At 43.5% G+C, this 21,525-nt stretch overlaps 1 protein-coding gene across 6 annotated transcripts; it reads right to left on the reverse strand.

Annotated features, from left to right (window-relative positions):
- Positions 1-12,168: 12,168 nt before the first annotated feature.
- On the reverse strand, positions 12,169-19,573 carry LOC148865226 (putative F-box protein PP2-B12). Of its 6 annotated transcripts, none has more exons than XR_016110160.1 (5): positions 19,101-19,447; positions 18,856-18,974; positions 18,271-18,791; positions 12,495-13,096; positions 12,169-12,388 (listed from the first exon to the last, which is right to left on the reverse strand). XR_016110160.1 is itself a non-coding variant. In XM_088979115.1 (4 exons), the coding sequence occupies exons 1-4, from the start codon at positions 19,374-19,376 to the stop codon at positions 13,071-13,073; spliced, it is 942 nt and encodes a 313-aa protein (XP_088835241.1). In that variant the 5' UTR covers positions 19,377-19,459; the 3' UTR covers positions 12,169-13,070. The 6 variants fall into 6 exon arrangements, 4 of the variants coding, with proteins under 4 accessions (XP_088835241.1, XP_088835244.1, XP_088835243.1 ...); XR_016110162.1 differs by having other exon boundaries at positions 18,880-18,974; positions 19,101-19,432; XM_088979115.1 differs by having other exon boundaries at positions 12,169-13,096; positions 19,101-19,459.
- Between the last annotated feature and the right edge of the window lie 1,952 nt (positions 19,574-21,525).

The raw sequence follows: 21,525 nt of genomic DNA on the forward strand, positions 1-21,525 counted from the left end.
TTGAGATAAGATGATACATGGGCGGACCTCCATGAAGCAACACACACATTTCTTCGAGGGCCCTTCTTTCACAGTTCAACGGCATAGCCATTGTGCAGTTTGAGTAACCTCAACTTTGGAGGGGTGAAGTCCAGGCAGGCCAACATGGTGAAATGGTTTTGTCCCCATAAATGGACACCAACATAGGCAAGACCCGGGCTAGCCAGACGGGCCCTGGAACTGGTAAGGAAGTGGATGGCGCGGGACACAGATGCCCATTCACGAGGAAGACCATTGTCGAGGATGACAATGGATTGAGTGGGGGATCCTGTGACGGTTCAACACAGGCTTAGCCTTGCCTACGCTTGGTAGGCTTACGTTAGGGACATGCCTGTCATTTTCGCTTGTAAGATTTTTGGGAGAACTGATGTCATCTTCAGGCAGACCACCAAAAGCTTAACGTACTCTTTGAGGAGGGGTGGTCGACCTCCTTGGGTGCCTAACCTTGGCACTCCTAGACCTTCATCCCCTTGCGAGGCAGCCCTGGTTAACGGCTAGCATGGCTACAGGGTTCCTCATGGGCGCACACTTGCTCATGGGGACAATGTTGGACCGACACTACGCTACCGATACTCAAGGGAGGCTTGGCATGCGGGCCTAGCTCAAGCATGACCCTTCACCACGCCAGCCCTTTGCCCAAGCTGAGTGAGCTACCCCGTTGCCTCTAGCGCACGGGTGTGTTCCGGCCCAAGCGGTTGCGTATCATCATGGCACACAGGTGCCTATCATCATCAGCATACAGGAGGCCCTTCATATCGGTGCCAAGTCACCTCATCGGTGCATGGTCGCCTTGCATTATGGTTGTCCCCCTTTAGCACGTAAGCAACACCTCCCATGGACCGGTCTGAGCCAGAAGAGTGCCCCGACCATTGGACTTGAGGTCATGATCCAGTGCTACTGACTTTGGTGGAGCCATCCCATCAGGCAACTCCTAGCCTCTAAGCGCAGAAAGGCTTGTCCTGACCTACCTTAGCTTGGATGCCGCACGAGTTTCTTTCACTGTAGAACTACCCTCGTGACAATTGGTATCAGAGCAAGTTGGCCAATTGTAGTCGTAGTTGGTTTTCAGCAGATTAGCCCAGAGCCAGTTGAAGCGGTCATTTCGACAAGCAACATTTTGTGGGGTGCGGTCCCTAGAAACTTCCACCCAGGATCGAGCATAATTCAGATCAGGGGTTAATCGACGAGGCCCCATGCAGTGCTTGATGGGGTCGTGAAATCCTACGAATGCAAGTAACAACACACAAAAGGCAATAAGAATGCACACAGATTAGACAAAGGTAACTTGTATTGCATTAATCAATGGTAAGCACAAGCACACAGTACAGTGTCGAGGGGATCTCGTGCTTAACCTTTACACGCTTATGAACTCACTCGACTACCTACCTCCCCTCAAAGAGTACGTTAAGCTTTTGGGGGAGTGACAATAAGAAACATCAAAATGATGAAAATTCATACTATGTATTTACAATAATGCCATTGGTGGTCCCCCCTTACAAAATACATGCGTAGCCCACCCATGACACACATGCTGATACCTTGAAGGCACGCGGTTGGCACTCTGATGGCTCATGGTAGGTGCTTGATGGCGTGGTGAAGGAGTCACTCGTGACATTCTCCCCCACTCAATTCGATCTACATCCTTGGAGATCGGCTTCGACTAGTCCCTTAGAGTCACTATTGCGGAAGGAAGGTTCTTCTGCTACTCCCGAACCTGTTGTCATCCAAGGCCGAGGTGTATAGTTTGGTAGCATGGTTGGGTTGGCCTATTCTGTTGGGGTTTCCTAAGGCTAAGTCCTTTCCTGGTGGCCTCAAGGTATGTTAATGGCTGATTCAACTTGGTTATAGGGTAGGTTTGGGCCAGGTAAGGGTCAAAATGATGGTTTGGATTGTTGGGGTGTTGGTTCCCATGAATTTTTCCCCAAGGGTGACTTACAAGGCTATTACGTGATTCAGTCTGAGGGATGGTGCAAAAGTGGTCCCTAGGTGGCTTGGGTGGCACTCGCTTTCCCCTGTGGTTGTGGTAGTAGGTGATGTTGAACTTGGACACGGCCTTGGGTCTTCTACTTTGCTTGATGGTTGTCGACGTGCACGAATTCTATTATTGGAGAGGTGTAGATGGTTGGATGACCTACTGTTTCCTGCTGCTGCTATAGTTGTTGGCTCGAGGTGCGGCCTCTTCAGCTTGTGGAGTGGGGAACTTCTCTGTTTCCTTCATGTTGGCGTTGAACAAGGCTTCTCCATGAAAAAGTTGTAGTGCAGAAACTTGCTTTCCATGAACCCTGGTAGAAGTTACAACTGGTACCATGCAAGGGGAGCGCTCGTCCAAGATCCACAGAGAATTGATATGAGGCAAGAGTGCTGCTTTTGCTTGTCTCATGAAATCCATTCCCAAGACAACTTGGAAGTCATCCAGGGGTACCACTGAAAGACTAATCTTGCTTGTCCATGGCCCAACTTGGATGTCAACCCCATGAGCCATGCCTTCAATCGCCTTTGCCCCGGAGTTCATGGCCTTGAGCCACCCTATCTCTTTCACAGTGTTCAGATTGAGTCGCTTGGCCTCGACAACTGAAATGAAGTTGTGGGAGGCCCTTGTATCAACAAGGGCTTGAGTCAGCTTCCCGTCGAGGATGATGTCTACATACTTCAGCCCCCTTTGGGCTTTCTTTGGCCTTCCATGATTGGCCTCTTTCTTCACCATGGCGTTGGAGAGTTGAAGGGCACCCACTCTTGGCACCTGCACAAACTTTTCCTCATCACTTTGCTCATTATCATTGAGCTTGGCAACAAGGGCATTGATCTTCTTCTTGGTTGGGCAGTTGCGAACCAAGTGATTTCCCCCACAAAGGAAGCAAGAAATTAGGGACCCAGTGGTTCTGGGCTTGTAATGGTGCTAAGGACCTTGCTCTCCTTATGGCTTCTTCCCATAGTCTTGTCTTGCTGGCTTGTTGAAGTTGGAGTTGTCATATGGAGGGCGTGAGGGATTTGCTCTCCCACTCAAATTAGGGGAACACGGGCTTTCTGGCTTAGGGGCTTCTTCATCTGACAAGCTGGTCTCATTGAGTTGCTCCGCCACTGCCATTGCCGTGGCGAGGTCCTGTACGTTGCGGCGTTGGAGTTATAGTTCGGCCCATGGCTTCAGTCTGTTCATGAAGTTGAACAGTAGATCCTTGTTGGACATGTTCGTGATCTCCAAGGTAAGGCTGAAAGCTCCTTAACATAATCGTGGAGTGAGTCCCCATGCTTGAGTGCTTTCAACTTCTTCCACGCCAGGTACTCCACGTTCTCTGGGTAGAATTGCCGCTTTAATTCTCGCTTGAAATCAACCCATGTCTTAATGGTGCACGTACCCCATTCGATGTCTTGGCATCGCCTACGCCACCATAGCATAGCAATGTCAGTTAAATACATGATAACTGTACGAATTTGCATTAGGTCCTCATCAATGCCAACGACATGGAAATAATGTTCCATTTGCCACAAGAAGTTGTCAAGTTCTCTAGCATTGTGGAGGGGCTTGGAGTGTTGGCCACTAATCTCTTGAGGAGCATCATGTCTCCTCTTAGTTCATCCATTTGAGTCTGGAGGTCAGAAGGAGAGGCCATGGCTACTTTCATGGCCATCCACTCAGCTCTCATCTCATCCACCTGGTCTTGGATGTTAGATCGAGGTGAGCTCCCTTCTTGCCGAGATTTTGTTCCAAGGACTTCCTTGAGGGTTCTATTCAGGACGTCTTGAACCTCGTTCATAATGCCATTTAAGCGAGCTTCTAGCTCCACCACGGAGCTCTCAATTGTTTCCACATTCAAGTGGATTTCCTCTACTCGGTCATGCATCTCCCCAACAGTCACTACACAGCAGCAGGCGTGTCAACTGATTTGTCAAGCTTGCTTGTTTTGGATGTGCGACCCCTCGGGGCCTTCTCTGCAGCAGCTTCATCGCCTAGAGACTCATCGGTCTCTCTCGCATGGGCAAGGCCATGCCCAATCTCGTCGGTGAGTTCCTTGTTGTGCTTCATTGCGCCACCACTAGTGTTGCTGTGCAAGGGTCACGAGCGTTGAGGAGCAACCTGCTCTGATACTAATTGTCACGGGGTTAATCGACGAGGCCCCATGCAGCGTTCGATGGGGTCGAGAAAGCCTACGAATGCAAGCAACAACACACAAAAGACAATAAGATTGCACACAGATTAGACAAGAGTTAACTTGTATTGCATTAATCAATGGTAAACACAAGCACACAATACAGTGTCGAGGGGATCTCGTGCTTAACCTTTACATGCTTATGAATTCACTCGACTACATACCTCCCCTCAAAGAGTATGTTAAGCTTTTGGGGGAATGACAATAAGAAACATCAAAATGATGAAAATTCATACTATGTATTTACAATAACGCCATTAGCGGTCCCCCCTTACAAAATACATGCGTAGCCCACCCATGACACACATGCTGACACCTTGAAGGCACGCGGTTGGCACTCTAATGGCTCATGATAGGTGCTTGATGGCGCGGCAAAAGAGTCACTCGTGACAAGAGGGCGTTAACAGCGTTGGTATATGGCTAGGGGCAACGTGAAGAGGTGTTGCCATCTAGCAACTGCAGCAGTCGTGTAACTCCGGTCGGGTTGGCCCGCGAATAGGCTTTTCACTCAGCTGTGGCGTGCGGCTACTCCATCAGATAGGCCGATCAGCTACTCGTTAGAGGCACATAGGTAGTCGATCCGAGAGTTCGAGCATCTAATCGTCAACGACACGTAGGTAGTGGATCGGAGATTCCGAGCAACTACTCCTTAGTAGCGCGCGCATGGTGCTTTTCACTACCCCATCCATCTACTCTGTAGCCCTTTCGGCAGATTTGCAGCGGCACCCCCAGCCTTACATCATACGATTCCTTCCTTCTATGGTGAGTATGAGAATCCTTATGTTTGCCATTGATCTTCTGATAGTGGGTAGGGGGGAGGGGAGGGGCGGTGGGGTTGGCTGCAACCTGTGTCTAGAACATCACTGAAGTACAGCACACCTATCGGTCACAGATCAGGTATTCGATCAAATGCCTAACATAGTTTATTTACGATGACAGTTGAAGTTGTACCTTCTTGGTTATCCTAGACACCTTATGGTTGTCGTGCGACCACAGTATTGGGCTAACAAGGGGTGGGTGGCTAAACCCATGACCTTCTTCCTACACATGGAAACCTCCCCCAAGTATACAAGGTGGAGTTTGACCTCCCGTCTGAAGATTATGTTTTATGGTTTTTTATGGTTTACTCCATAAGTTTGAAAATTGTTAAATTAGTTGTATTTCCGTCACCTAGTGAAGGAAATAAACACCACAGCCCCTATGTGTTTTAATTACTGAAAATTCACCCACGCAATATTTCCAACAGTCGGGTGGTTGCGACACAATATTTTCCTTCTTGGTTTTAGTGCTCAGTTCTTCAAGTACCCAATAAGCACTCATCCCTAACCTCCATTTATAAACTTGAAGCATCAGTCCTAATCCAGATTTCATAAATGATGAAACATAGACCCAAAGATTATGAAAGTTTGCTTTATATGCCTGTCAACTATAGAACTGATGTATCTTAGTAATTGCAGAAGCATTCTAATTGTTAATCATTGCAATGGATGTTGGAGCTGATAAAATCATCTTGTGTATATGCACGTATAATGGACTCCGGATCTCGCCCACACCTACCCACAATACACTATCCCCGTAAATTGGGAATATCTCTCCCTACATAATACTATGCAGAGGTTGAGATACTCTCCATGTGTGGCTGTGATAAATGTGGACAGAGTTCTCGTGGGCAGGAGATCTAGACTCCGTATAATGGCGCTTCTATTGGTATACTTGTCACCGTAAACACGGAGTACGGTGGACTAATCAACGCCATTTGCGGTAGGCTTGCACTGAACCCAAACACAATCAAGATTGAATACACAATTTAATGCAAGCAAACATAGAAAATCCGGTTCGAACAACAGAGTGACATCTAGCCGCTTGTTAGATACAATACCATATCATCAAATGTCAATGTATCTTTGGTTGGGGAGAGCAATAGAATTTCCTACATATTTCTATGATGTGGAATCCGTCGAAACCGAAAGCATGCATACATATATTGGTTCTAATGGATCAACCAATTGTACCACAATGACAGTAAAGACAACCTAATCCAACACCTAATGCAGTACTATAATCGAGTAAAAGGGTTAGGTGTAACTTTCTAATTTTTTCCACCAATCTCCAAAGTCCAGGGCATAACTAGAAAATGGTTTGAGTTCAGTGTCTCAAGCAAATACACACTACATGTGCTTCGGGTCTAATTCTAGCAGTTGAGACAAGTTACCCTAACTGACTTGGTAGCATATTAGTATAAGCCTTGACAAGGATAAACCTCTTTAGATCTATCAAAACAGTTGTGAATATTCTAAACTAACATGAGTCTCATAAGCGTCCTATTTAAAAGTAATTACACAGAAACACACCAGACATAACATGAATCAATTATGTACTCTTATTCATTTACAATAAATGTTTAATATATTGATTGGAGCTAAAAGCATACACTATCTAATAATCCAAAACCTCTGTTTTGCTCTATTAAACTAACCTATAATTCTGATCAGGTTGTCATTCGACCCTAAGCATTATGGGACGATACCCTACCACATCCTCACGGTTTTGTCGCCTTCCCTAACTCTAATCCATAGTGCACCAAATGTGGCCAAACCCACTAAGTTTCCCTTGTGTGGCATGTGGACCGGACGGTAGGTGTGCTAGCTGGAATAATAGGATGGAAAAATCCGGAATGTCCTGAGATGCACATTGGACAAGAACGGTACGCGTAAGTGTTGACAGCCTTGGCCGATGGTGCGAAACGGATGTTTACCCAAAACTTCTGTTTTGCTCCGTCGACTAAACCCGTAACTTTGATCGAACTGTTATTCGACCCTTGGCACTGTGGGATGATACCTTACCACAACATGGTGGTTTCGTGGCCCATCCCTAACCCTAACCCTAACCCTTAATCTGCCACATATAGGCTAACCCACTAAGTTTCCCCAGTGTGGCATGTGGACCGGACATTAGGTGTGTTGGCCGCCAGGCCGCGGGAAACCAGAATGTCCCGAGATTTACATTGGGCAAGATTGATACACCCAGTTGATGATGGCCTTGGCCTACGATGCGAAACGGAGATTTACCCAAAACCTACATTTTGCTCCATCGAGCTAACTTGTAACTCCAATCGTACCATCATTCGACCCGTTGTACCGTGGGATAATACCCAAAACACTATGCTTGTTCATCGACTCATTCCTAATTCTAACCTCTACTATGCCACACATGGCCATATCCACTAAATCACCCTTGAGTGGCACATGGAACGGATCAGTGGTGCATTGGCTGCCAAACTGGGATGGCGGATTCCACAATGTCTCGAGATTCACATCCGAAATGACCGACACGCGTGATTGCTAACAGCCTTGGCCGACGAAGGGTAACGGAGGTTGACTGAAAACCTTCGTTGTCGGACAACACCTTACCACGTTGTTGTCGTTCCATAGCCCATCTCTAACCCTAAACCTTAGTGCGCCACATGTGGCCAAATCCACTAAATTGCCCTCAAAGGCACGTGGACTGGAGGGTGGGTGCGTAATCGGGATGGGTGACTCCACAAACTCCTTGTAGCCGGCTTGATCGGGATGCCTAATTTACGATGGCCTTGGCCAAGGGAGAAAAAAGGAGGTTTACACAAAACTCTATTTCCCTCCACCTAGACTATTGATAACTTCTATCGGGCCACAATTCGAACCGTCGCAATGGGGGAGAATACCTTACCAAACGACCAAAGGTATGGGGCACATCTTCAAATGGATACCACAAAGCACCACGTGTGGCTGAAGAAGCATACACATAGATGTGAAGAATCTCCTTCTCTCACTGATATACAAGCGACCACACCAAAACCACACGGCCAAATAGATGACAAACATGGTACTAATGGATGATTGGTGGTACAGAAAATGAAGGATACTGATACAATCAACAAACATGGATTCCACCCACATAAAGATAAGTCCATAGAGAAAAGTTCCTCCCCCTCCAACCCACATAACAACACCTAAATTAACAAAATAGCGGGAGGACCACAATAACAACCAATCCTTAAGCTGAACCCATCTGGTCTAACACTACATCAATAACATGTAAGAAAGGAATACAAGGATCAACAAAAGAATAACGAGTTGTCCAATTCTACATACACCTTCGATGGCCACCTCCTATGCTTTTCTCAAACACTCGACTTGCCTATGACAATCATGTATGGAACGTTACAGATCTCCGACATGGTTCAAAATACCACCATTACTACCGGGGGATGTAACCTCATCCATATATCCTATAGAAACTGCCCACTCAAAAAATTTGCATCCTTAAAGGTCTATTGGCAGGGTTCTCATATACCCCGCCTTCATTGAACGTGTTCTCCTACAAGTATGTGAGTACATGTAAGTTGTAATGAAGATGACTATTGGGACTTCTGAAAACAATGTTATTCTACTAAAAATTTACTTCAAATTTAACCCGAAAGCTGTAGAATAGTTTCTGCAGGTTTTGGATTGTCATAGATATACGAAGGATACACTTCCTTCTTCAGTAGCAATACTTCGTCTTGTATCACAAATTTGAAGGGGAGTGATACTATTTCGTTAAAGAAAACTAACATAGAATAATTCATTACCCAAGATACCTAGCGAACGTTTTCTCCTTTAATAGAGTACTTAATAAGATGGTTATTATGGTTGGGTCAATGAAAGAAAAATATAATGCCATAATACTCTTCTAAGGACTTTTATAATGAATTCTGGGATGTGGCAAGGTTAGTCAAATTTAATCATTTACAACCCACTGCACTCAAATGTTGTCACACAAATATGTACTGCACTCTCAAATGTTGTCACACTAATACAGTTCTGTTTATACAAAGATAAGAACCAATGAACTAACTTGTAATGGATTACGAAGAACGGAAAAACTATAGTTGTGCAAATGAGTTTTCATTGTTAAAATCAACAATTACTGAAAACAAAAGGGAATTACCAAGTCACACCAAATTTGAGAATGCAACGGAACCTACCATCCAGTAAAAAAGGATCCACTGCACATATTGTAGTGCTTCACCCAATAGGGATGGGGATGTAGGTAAGACTAAAAACCACCGAAAACAACCGCCAACAAATTTTCGGAGCTCAGGAGGATGGAAACGCATCGGGGAGCAAAACACACAACCTAGTGAGAAGTTAATTATTGGATTGGAACCAAAGGGATTAAGAGACTAATACGACCTTGTTCAATCAGGGATAATCGAAACTTACGAACTAGAAATGAAGGGAACGGGATAAACTAATGGGACTTATCTGAAATAAGGGCGTACTAGAGAGATTAAGGGAACTTTGCTCGTAGTTACGGACCCATCAACACTGGAACTAGGGGGAGAAGACTGACAAAAAATGAACAAGCACAGGGGAATACACGAGGCTTGTACCGAAGTGGAGAAGGATAAGGTACGGTAACACAGAGGTTAGGCGAGAGGAAGAAGGTACGGTAACACAAACGAAATAGGTTAGGGGAGAAGACGAAGATATGGTAACAGAGAGGTTAGGCAAGAATCTCGGGAGTTGAGGGGTATAGTGGGAATTTTATTATGGGTCGAGCTGACGTGTTAGGATGAGTGGAGCTGAACACAATTTCACATTTTATAACTGGAGACGGCAATCAATTGGCACGCCGTACAAGGACATTTGGATTTCTGAAGTGGAGTAAACAATGAAAACCCCTAAATTTTCAATTATTGAAGGCTTGCGATAAACCTGTGTCAGACTGAACCCTATCCAGCTAACATTTGACTTCCTACATTTCTTGGCCGATCTGATCTTAGGCTCTCAGCAATTGCCAACAGAAGAATCAGCAGAATAGTACGATGGGAATCACATTTAGTTTCCTAACATTTGGTTTCCTACTACCATGCTGAGCTTGGCGGAATTTGGAAACAGGAGACTAAACTTCTCGTTCTAGGAGTGGCTACTCCCGTCCTGTGTGTCCATGCTGGTGGACGATGAGTTCCAACTTCCAAATGAGTTCAAGCCCTGATCCATCAGCTAGGGCTTAGAAACGCTGCCAATATAGTGATTGGCAATGAAGGCCACAGAGGTATCTCAGGCGGAGGAGACAGCAATAATCTGATTCTTATCTTTCTAAAATTTTTCATCAGTTGAATTATATTTTGAAAATTTGAAAAATAGTAAAAACCAAATAAAACAATAAGGAGACAGCAATAATCTGATTCTTATCCTTAGCTAAACTAAACTATAAGGATAGTTTAAAAAATTTGCCCTTATATTTTTCCTCGTTGATTGTTAGCACTTGATCTTTGTTTTGCTTGTTGGTATTGTTATATATCCACTATACAACCATTCAAAATGGAGTTAATTAATTGGTGGGTTGCTGGAGGTGATGAAAAAGAGAGCAGCAGGCGAAGCAATGCTAGAAGCAAAAGGGCTTATTACCCTGTCTGCTACGGTAGAAACAGCAATAGCCACTAATGGTGTGACACAAGAAATTTCATTCTACATTTGAGTCAACAATCACCACCACTAGCGAAGGTGCTGTCAACAAGGATCCCGTACCTGGGGAAATACTCTATTTATGCCATTGAGGAATGTGTAAATTTGTGCTTGTTTTCCAGTGTTCGGATCTGGGCATACACATCCATTTCCAACATTAAAGGATATGCTTTTGAACTTTCACTTGCTAAAATGAAACAAAATAATTACTTAACAATAATTTGCCTCGTACCCTTTATTCCTGCCTTTCTTTTCTTCCCTTTCATTTTCTTTTTTTTTTTCTTTTGCCTAGTACTTACTTTCTGTTACTTGTATGTCTTGTTAGAAAGAAATTTCTCTATAGTGAATCTATTTGTTCAAAGACAAAATAGTTGCTTGATGGGTTTTAGCCATTCCAATTACAAAATTGTTTCCTGATAATCTAAAGACAAAATAGTTGAACTAAAATAATATTAAATATACAAAATAAACATTTTTCTCAGGGGGCATTCTTCTTTTTTTTTTTGATTTTGAAAGAGAGAAATTGATTCCCACTGACTAAGAAACCTGTATTTTTTTTTCAGATTTATGTGGGGATCAAAGAAAATTAATTTTCCCGGATACCTATCTCCTAAATAAGTAAATAACTTTTCCACCCGAAGAAAAGTTACCCCTTTTAATAATAGATTTTTATGACTAAAATAGTCATTGACTTTATTTACATGAGAAATAAAAAAAAAACATGAGTAAATACACTTATCCAAATATTTCTTGGAACACTTGCCTAGATAAGTAACTTGCCGAAAAACAAACAGGGCCTTGGTTTTAGCATTGACTCCTTGACGTATAGGTTCTCAATTGACACTTAAATGTGAAAGTAAATTAAAAAAATAATATTTATCAAGGCTCATTATTATTTCATTATGTATGGTCCAATTGCTTGGGTGATGGGGCCAGACTTCCGCTTCTCTCTCTCTCTCGGACAACCAATGAACCCCTCCCCAACCCTAGTGGCAGCGGGATTTGATCCCAAGTAAAGGTGTCAATGGACCAGTTTTGAATTAGACCCCGTTCAATCCAAAATCAATTTGGACAGATTGGACGGACCAACAAGACATTGGATTGGACCAATCCAGTCCAAAATATTTATTAGAATGGATTGGACCTGTTCCGTCCGTAACAAATTTATATTGGATTGGGTTGGATTAAGCCAGTCCTTTGATATAAGAGGAAAATATGCGTGAATGGACTAGGTTTGGGTTAAAACCAATCTAAATCAAAATGAATTTGAACAGATTGGACAGTCCAGACATTGAATTGGACCGGTCCAAATTGGTCCATACCATTCATTGGATTGGATTGGACCTGATCCATTTATAATGGACTCACATTGGACTGGATCGGATTGGACCAAATCCAGCCCAATTGACACCCCTAAATTCCCAGGTCTATACTCCAATTGGAAGATTGACAGTTCTGAAATTTGGGTTTCTTACATCATACAAATCTTATCCTAATGGAAAATTTAACTCGAATATTTTAGCATTAAAAATTCTTGGTCCATTCCAGACACCATATTGATCAACATCCATATCAGTTGTCAAAAGAAAAACAAAATCAATTATTGATCAACATCCAGGTGCTGGGAAGATATGCGAAGAAGAGAATTGTATTGATTCTGGTGGCTCCTTCAATCTTCTGCAACTCCCAGGTCACAACCATTAATTTGGTAAGCTGTCATTACAAGACACAGGAAGAAAATGGGAACACAAAACCCACTTTCAGACTTTCAAGTAGAAACTAGAATGGGCCAAGATTTCAAAAGGAGTTAAGTACTTACCTTGCATGATCGATCCATGTCTGGACTGCCTTCTTTTACCTTAATTCCAATCTACTAAATTACAGAATCATCGTTGAAGTGAAGAGGTCCATAACTAAGATGTCCTCATAAATAATAAGAGCAAAGGGGCTTTATTTTGTTGTGGCCTGAGTTCAATTCCTTGGATGATGAGGCCAGACTTTCCACTAACCACCTCTCACCTCCATGAGGCTCATCTCCACCTTCCCATCTACTCCCTGGTCATTAAAGAACTCGTCCAGCTCAACTTCCACCCACCCGTCTCCTGGTTGCAAGGGAACCGTTCCTCTTCTTGTCACAATAACTGGGATAATTTCACAGCTGCCACTCTGTGGACCATGTCAAGGAGATGTTTCTCATGACCCTACTAGCCAATTGTTTTGCCAGGGTTTAGATGCAAATTATGTTGTCCACCACCAACAAACCTCAGACACCTCTGCCAGGTGGGTGTCAAGTCACGTGCTCCCTCAAAATTGAGAACGAGAAAAGCTCCATAATTTGTTTTACTAGACAGCATTCACATCTCCACTCTGCGACAGATCTCAAGCCAATGCACATTCAACAGCTCTGCCACATTCGAGAACCTGTACATGTCAAATTCACTAACTTAAGATACCTATTCACAAAACTATAAAATTGTGAGAAGAGTCTCTCTCTAGTCTCCATACAATTGAAAGTTCCATAGCTGCTATCATATAACAGTTCTGCATTTATCCAATACAAAGCTCCCTTTCAACAAAACAATATCTTTGGTTACAATTCAAATAAATTTGCCACCTGGAGGCCAACCTAGCAAATCCAATTAGCTAGTCTATTTGTAGGGACTTGACACTGGATTAACCTCTTAAATGGAATGAAAATCTGCCACTTTGTTTCATATTTTTTGGTTTCCTTGTTGTCGTGGTCTATGAGAATGGGATGATTGCAAAGACGGAAAAAGATATCTTTTTTTAGATGAGAAAACAATGGGAGGCACTGATCTTGACAGTATGTCCCAATAATTGGAAGGCAAAAGTCTCTCCCACACATTTTCTGATTCCGCCACCAACAGAAAGACCAAAGATACTGATGACGATCAGCATACATCCCAAGGAGATGTGAAGAAAAATGATGTTGGATATGCAAAATTCTAATGAGATGTAGAAATTCACAGTAGCAGTAAGAGAAGGAGAAGCAACAGCATCACTGCTACTACCTTCTTCCCTCTCCCCCCTGTGTCTGTCTAAAGCAGTGTTTTAAAAGGCATGGGAGGCAAACGCCTGGAGGCACTCCCAAAACGCCCTGAGGCATATGCCAGAGGCGCTGACACCTCTTAGGCGTACGCCTCAGGCGCAAGAGGTGTTTTTTCATGAGGCGTGCAAGAGGCGTACGCCTCATGCACATCTGATATAAAATGACAGGAAAAAAAAAGAAAAAAAAGGAAAGGAAAGGAAAGGAAAGGAAAAGAAAGGGAAGGGAAAGAAAAAGAAAGAGAAGAAAAAAAGAGAAAAGGAAAGGAAAGGGAAGGGAAGAAAAGGGGAAAGAAAGTGGTTTGCCCCCTGCCCCTTCGGCTGGGGGGCTTCGCCCCCTTTTCAATGCAGCCCAATTCGTTTTCTTTTTATTTATTTATTTAGGGGGTCTTGCTCCGCTTCCGCTTCAACAAGACCCCCCCCCCTTTTCAACTAATGTAATGCATCTTTATTCTTCTTAATATAAAAGATTTTTATTAAAAAAAAAATGAGATCCCCCCTTCCTCTTCATCCTCCTCCTAACCCCCCTCCTCTTAAGGAGGCTTACGCCTCTTGTGTTCGGGAGGCTTATGCCACTTGCATTCTAAACTACACCTCACACCTCTAGGTAGTGGAACACCTCGCGTCACGCCTCTGCGCTTTAAAACATTGGTCTAAAGCTTCCTTAATAAGATTCTTCCGTCTTTCTAGAGTTTGGTGGAAGTCAAATGAGAATAGAAAATTAATGAATTGTCCACTAACAAGTGTTGGACTATTTTACTGTCTAAATGCACTTAGCCAAGAGTTTGACCATTTTTCTCTTTGCTAAATCTAAATTGTAATGTTGGACCATGGCAAGCTGACCATAGAAGTGATGAACTGATGAACAAGTAATTTGGTGGTGGCCTTGCAAATTCATCAGGAGTTGAACCAAATTTTCTAACAGTCCCAACTCTCCCCTCCTCTCAAACCCACGTTTACCTAGCAAAAGGAGAAGAATAAGGCTCAGACAATCTAAGAAATTTCAACAAATTTGTTTGCCTTTAACTCTTAAACTTTCTTCATTAAGGCTCTACTTGGCTGCATATAAATTAAATAAAAATAAATAATTTTCTGAAAATGACTAGAAAATGAACATTTATCGAATGTCATTTTGTAAGATAATTATTAATAGACACGACTTAAAGCATCAAGTACTTACATGCCTATATCCACCTACCACTGCAGGGAATTCTTGAGACTCCTACCCGTCTCCCTCTCTCTCTAGTCTCCCTCCAAAGAATATCCTTGAACCCTCCAAGCATTTCTTCCTTCAGCAATGACTGTTTACAATTACTCATATCTTGCCAAAATGCTTTTCCAACGTCTATACTGAATTGACAGCCTGAAATGAAAATCTCCCAACAATTTGATGACTGACCACTTCATTGCATCATGCATCAACAGAAGAGGGAAAATCTTTTGTTCTTGTACACTATCCACATATTCTTCAACACCAGGTTCAGACAAAAATCAAATTAATTAGAAAATATAAGCCATTCCAAGAAAGAATAAGGACAGATTGTCATTATCCCTTGTCGAGATCTGTCTCTCCTGTGTTAGTGGGTGGGGGTCTTGATTTTGCATCTCTTTCCCAACCATTTTTCCCTGTTGGATATTGTACTCTCAGTGCAGGCTGTGCAGCTACATGGAGTAAGTCAATGGATAATGCAGAAGTTGGATAGAACCACAGATTAAAGAAGCAGCTGAAGCCAAGTAAGCACCAATGTTTTAAAACGCAGAGGCATGACACGAGGTGTTCCACTACCTAGAGGCGTGAGGCATAGTTCAGAACATAAGAGGCATAATCCTCCCGAACATGTCTACTTAAGAGGAGGGGGGATGAGGAAGAAGAAGAGGAAGGAGGATCTCATTTTTCTTTATTTTTAATAAAAATCTTTTAAATTAAGAAGAATGAAGGTGCATATCACTAGTTGAAAGGGGGGCTTTCTTTCATTTTTTTTTCTTTCCCTTCCCTTTCTTTTCTTTTCCTTTCTTTTTTTTTTTCTTTTTTTTTTTTTGTCTTTTTACTTGAGGCACATGAGGCATACACCTCATGCAAAAAGCATATGAGGCATATGCCTCTTGCACCTGTGGTGTACGCCTCAGAAGTGTCAATGCCTCTGGCATACGCCTCAGGGCATTTTGGGGGCACCTCACCTAGAGGCACACCTTTTGTTGTACGCCTCCCACACATTTTAAAACACTGGTAAGCACCATGATTTATTGCCAAAGCTGCTATAGTAGTGACACTGGAAGCCGCTGGAGTTCCAACTTCATAAATTTCATCATCTCTGATTCTCTATTTGATTCAACAATCACCACTACCACTGCCGAAGTCAGTATTCAGTGAAAATAATCCAATCCCCTTATCTGGCTATTTCAACTTCTTGAACAAGGTGATAGCCTTTTAGAACTGTTTCTTAAAGGTTCATAGCCAATCTAAAAACTAGCCAGGGGACCACATTTCTTCCATTTCTATATCAACTTTGTAATTCAGATTTCTTTTTGTTCTTTTTGATTAGTAAGAAGCATTTTAATAAAGATTAAATAAGAACTATTGGAGGATACAGCATAAAATATCCATAAAGAGGCACAAGGCGGCCTCAAAAACAAAAGAAGATTACAAATGATCCCAGAATAAACGACTCCTATGCACCCCTTGATTAGCTAGAAAGTCTTCCAGCCCATTAGCTGATCTCCTCTTCCAGTCTCCCACTGAACTCTCACTAATATGTTGGAAGTTAGCCATTTGAATCTTCTCATCGCCCCCCTAAAGAACCAAGTTACAGTCCCAAACTCCTTCAACCACCAAATACCAGTTTAGAATCATCTTCAATTAACAACCTCCCAAAGTTCAGATCTCTAGCAATATATGCTCCTTGTAGAATTGCTTGAACCTATGCACCAACAATCATCGCCCACTTCAATTGGACCAAAAAACAAGGCAACAATCTGACCCTCTGCATAAAGCTTTCTTCAGAGGGCTCCAATCTGTTACAGGCTTGTTCTTGACTAAAGAAGATTTTGCAACCAATTCCCAGATTCTCCAAAGACCATCAAAGGAGAATTGTGAGAAAAGATCCAATGAATTACTTACATCAAATGATAGACCTGCTCGAAATGCAACCCCAAATAGTAGCATCATCCCTTTCTTTGTCATTAAAAATCCTAGCATTTCTTTCCTCCCAAACAGTCCATACCAAAGCAGTCCTAGCACATCTCTACAACACTCTCCCTCTTCTCTTACACCACCTGAAGGTAGTTGGGTCAAGGAGTCCACCAATATGGAATGGCACTGTCCACCTACATCCAAAATGACCAGAAATCTTTTCCCAGTGTTGTACAACAAAAAGGGCATGAGATTAGTAGGTAGTAATAGCTTTCTTTATTAGCTTTGCAAAGGAAACAACAGTTTGGAGATATACTAAGGTTAGGTCTTCTCTTCCCAAGAGAGACTTTCCTAACAAAGGGCTCCCAATTCAGTGGGGATGGATTTGGACCAAATTTCATTGCAAAAGAAAGGTTGAGGGTTAGGGACAGGGTATAACCAAGAGAAAAAAGAAGCACAAGAAAACAAGCCCATCGATTAGGAGTCCAGTACAAGCATCAGGTTTAAAGTAATCTAAAAAAAAACAGAGTTAAGAGTTTTGAGAAGTGAAGCAGCTTGATCAAGCTCTAAATCTCTCATATCTCTTCTAAAGCCCAAATTCCAATTGTGCCCAAAAGTTTGAGAAAAGAAGACAAGCTCTGAATGGGCCCATTTCTAAATAGGGACAGAGAACACATGGAGGGAAAAAGGTCCCTGAGAGTGGAGCTATCATGCCAGACGTCCTCCCCTTATCCCTATACGCACATCATACCTAACAAGGCTTAGGAAATTGGGAAGAATGTCACGAATAGCCAGCCTTTCACAGAGAATTCAAAGTGGCTCGTCAAGAAACACAAGCATCCCAACTGTTACCTACACACCCATGAATACTACCTATTACCTTATGCCAAAGTCTTTCCCTCTCTAAAGGCTATCTCTATAGCCATTTACCCAACAAAACTATATTCTTCTTTCTTAAATTGTGTAAGCCCAAGCCCCCTTGCTTCTTACTTCTGCACACTAACTCCCATTTCACCAAGTGATCCTTTCTTTCTTTTCTTTCTTTATCAACCTCCCATAAAGGATCCCTCATTATCTTCTCTATTTTTGATACCTCCTTTTGTGTTATCTTAAAGACAGAGGAAGTAAACTGGAAGTTTTGCTAAGGTAGACTTTATCAAAATAATTCACTCCCCAAAAGACACATAATTCCTCTTCTAAGCTAACAGCTTCTTAGCACAATTTTCAACAATTGGGTTCCAAACAATTAGATAACAAAAGATGAAAATCAAAACATACATTACTCATATCATCTTTTTTCTAGCTATCGATCATTCCATCTATGTCAATGAAAACAGAAAAAAATAATAATAATAATAATAAAACGAAGGGGAATGGGTTGGAGACTCTGATTAATTACTCTGTTTAGGCCTGAGCTCAATTCCTTGGATGATGAGGCCAGACTTCCAATTACCACCTTTGACCTCCATGAGACTCATCTCCACCTCCCCATCTTCTCCCCAATCGTTAAAGAACTCACCCATCTCTATCTCCATCCACCCATCTCCTCGTTCCCGTGGGAACAGTCCATTTTGTCGTGACAAAGACACGGATGGCCGCACGACGGACGGTGTCAACATGAACTGTCTCAGATTGTGGAAAAGTTCCTGAAGCCGATCTCGTGGCGTCCAAGTTTGATTTGAAATATTGCCTTCAGGGTCCAGATAGACATTGCGAATTCCTTCATCAACAGCCCCACCCCCACCTCCGACGAACCTCACTGACACCTCTGCCGGGTTGACGTCAAGCCCTCGTCTGACCTCCTCAAACTTGAGCACGATGTAAGCTGCATAAGTCGTTCTTGGTGATAGCATTCGCGTATCCATCTTCCCATGCACTTCGAGCCAACACACATTCAAGAGCTCAGCCACCACCGGGAACCTGTTTATTCCAAAATCACATTATACCAAGAACGAGAGAGAGAGAGAGAGAGAGAGAGAGAGACCTGGAATCAGGAAGGGAAATCCACCTCCAATACCTAGGAGTATCTCCCCATACGATTGAAAGCTCCTTAGCTGCTATCATATAGCATTTGCTTCCACTGCTTTTCTCCAACGCGAAGCTCTGCAATCAACAAAAACAACCAGCGGTCCTTAATGTTTTGCTCTTCGTTCTTTTTGTCTATTACACAGATTTTCTATGTTTCTAAGAAGATAATATTAGTAGAAAACCAGGGGTTTATTATATTACCTTGTTCCCGCCGTCAATGATGATGGGATGATCGGTGAGATAGAAATAGAGATCTTTCTTAGATGAGAAGGCGATCGGAGAGACTGATCTAGAGAGGATCTCCTGGTAATCAGACGGCAGAAATCTCTCCCACACGGAGTCCGAATCTACCGCCGATCGGAAGACCGAGGAGACCGCCGACAATCGGCAAGCATCCCGAGGTGAAGTGAGTGAGATGATGTTGGAGATGCAACCCTCCGGCAAGACAGAGAAATTCACCGTAGTACCTTTTTCCATTTCCTATGCTAGCCTCTTCTTCACCATTTCTGTAACTCTATTTAAGAATTTCTCTTATCGTTAGGTCGGTTATACTGCATTAAGATACAGTACTACCCCTTGACATAAAACAATATTACAGAAGAGAACCTATGCCCATTGGTTGTTCCCTGTTCGTAGTCCATCCAATCTAGGGGAAATTCTTATCTTATTAAAAAACAAGGGGAAATTCCTCAATTTTGGGCTTAGTCCACTTTGATGCTTATAGGTACCGCCATTAACCGGCTGTTAAATGATATATAAAAAATATAAATATCCTTCAAGTAGTTTTTAAGTTTTTTTATAAACCATATGTTCGGGCCATGGCTGAGCTGGCCCTACGAGATATGTGGCCACCTAGTTATCGCTCTGCCACATCATCCTAACTCGTCTACGTCAATTTAGTATGGCCGAGCTACGCTACCATTGTGGCCCCCCATCTTATCTTTCCAGTCACATCAACTACACGTCATATGGATGAGCACAACTACAAATAAGGAGGAGTAAGGAAGATGACTCCGCTGGGAAATGGGACTCTATCTCGAATACCTCGGTGGCTAACCTCATCCCGACAACCCCGGAAGCCTAGTCGAACTAGGATACGGATCTTCGGCTATACAATGATACTCCATGCTTGAGGTAAAGGATCCAGCTTTTGACACTCTTACTAACTTGAGCATTGGAGTGCTTACCCGGGGGTAACTCCTCGGGCCTCTGACATTTGTTTCCTTTGATCATCGGTCTTTAAGCGCGGTCTCGTCCTTGTAGCTTGGCCGCCCTACTAGCAAGGACTATCTGGTTGCTCTCTTCAGTTCGTGCACCACCTCGGATTGAGCAACATCAGATTGGTGCCGTCTGTGGGAACCGCACAAAAAGCCCTTCCCGAAAATCCTTCATTATCGCGCAATCAAGAAAGCGATCAAGATGCCCAAGAACCAGCCCAAACGTTCAATAGGCCGATCCCCATCTCGGGAGTCTCACCACCACAATCCTCTGCATCAAGAAATTCCACAGGCTCCAGCTGCGCTTGATCTTGAACAGTTCCTATCAATGCAAGACAATGTTGATAAGATCTTCGAAATGATGTGGAACCTAGGACCCGTGGCATCGCCCAACAAGATCGTCCCCCCTTATGCACCGAGCAGACAAGGGCATAGCGGGGTCCAACCAAGAAAAGCTGGATACAATAAAAAGGTTGGCCCCCTCCATCCACTCTTGTAGCAAGACGCACCAAACCTCACGAATCCCTACCAAGGAAAGGCTCGGTAGACGAACGCAACCTCATGTGGTCTCCGTTGCCGAATCCAACTCCATGAAAGACCGTGCGGTACGCCCCAAGAAGGAAAGGGCAACGCACACCGTGGCTCCAGACCAAAGAGATGATGAAATTCGAAAACTCCGCCAGCGCTTAGAAGAGCTAGAGCACAGCCAGAGCAGCACGACGCCGGTTGTAGATCAGCCCACGCCACCGATTGTTCCCACGGCAAAGGAACCACCCTTCATCCAGGAAATTGTGGACGACGTAGCTCCCACAGAATGGCGGACACCTCAGCTTAACAAGTACGATGGAAACATTGATCCCACTAACCATATTGAAGCGTTGCAGGCTCAGTTAATGTTGCATGAACCCTTCGAGGGCTTGATGGGCAAAACTTTAGTGGCCACCCTCGCAGGTCCAGCCCTAACATGGTATTCCTCCCTGCCTCTATGCTCAATAGCGTCGTGGGAGCAGTTGGAGACCTAGTTCCGTGCTCAGTTCACAGCGAGTCAAAAGCATTGGAAGACCTCAGCCAACCTCATGTAGGTGCGACAGAGGAAAAACGAGTCCCTTAGAGACTACCTAGCCAGATTAAACAAGGAAGCGTTATAGGTTAGGGACCTGAACTAGTCCGTGGCTGTCACCGCTATCCAACATGGCCTCCGCCCATCCCCATTCAACTTCTCCATCCCCAAGAACCCTCCGCAAACCCTGACAGCACTGATGAGCCATGCGCAGAAATATATCAACGCAGAAGAAGCACAGACACAACTACGGGATGAGGAAGAGAGGCCCGACAAGAGGAGGAGAGATACTGAGGAGCGAAAGTCAGAAAGATTAGATCGGGGCAATAAGAGGCAAGACCACCGACTC

Source organism: Nelumbo lutea, chromosome 3 (genome assembly GCF_056320005.1).
Source record: "Nelumbo lutea isolate HS-2025 chromosome 3, American lotus-T2T, whole genome shotgun sequence".
NCBI lineage: Eukaryota > Viridiplantae > Streptophyta > Magnoliopsida > Proteales > Nelumbonaceae > Nelumbo > Nelumbo lutea.

Excerpts from the sequence above, each read along its gene's own strand:
- LOC148865226 (XM_088979115.1), bottom strand. The coding sequence starts at position 19,376 with ATGGAAAAAGGTACTACGGTGAATTTCTCTGTCTTGCCGGAGGGTTGC. Across the intron at positions 18,792-18,855 it reads ATTTCCCTTCCTGATTCCAG|GTTCCCGGTGGTGGCTGAGC; the intron begins GTCTCTCTCTCT and ends TGGAATAAACAG. Across the intron at positions 13,097-18,270 it reads TGAGCTCAGGCCTAAACAGA|GTTCTCGAATGTGGCAGAGC; the intron begins GTAATTAATCAG and ends TGACATGTACAG.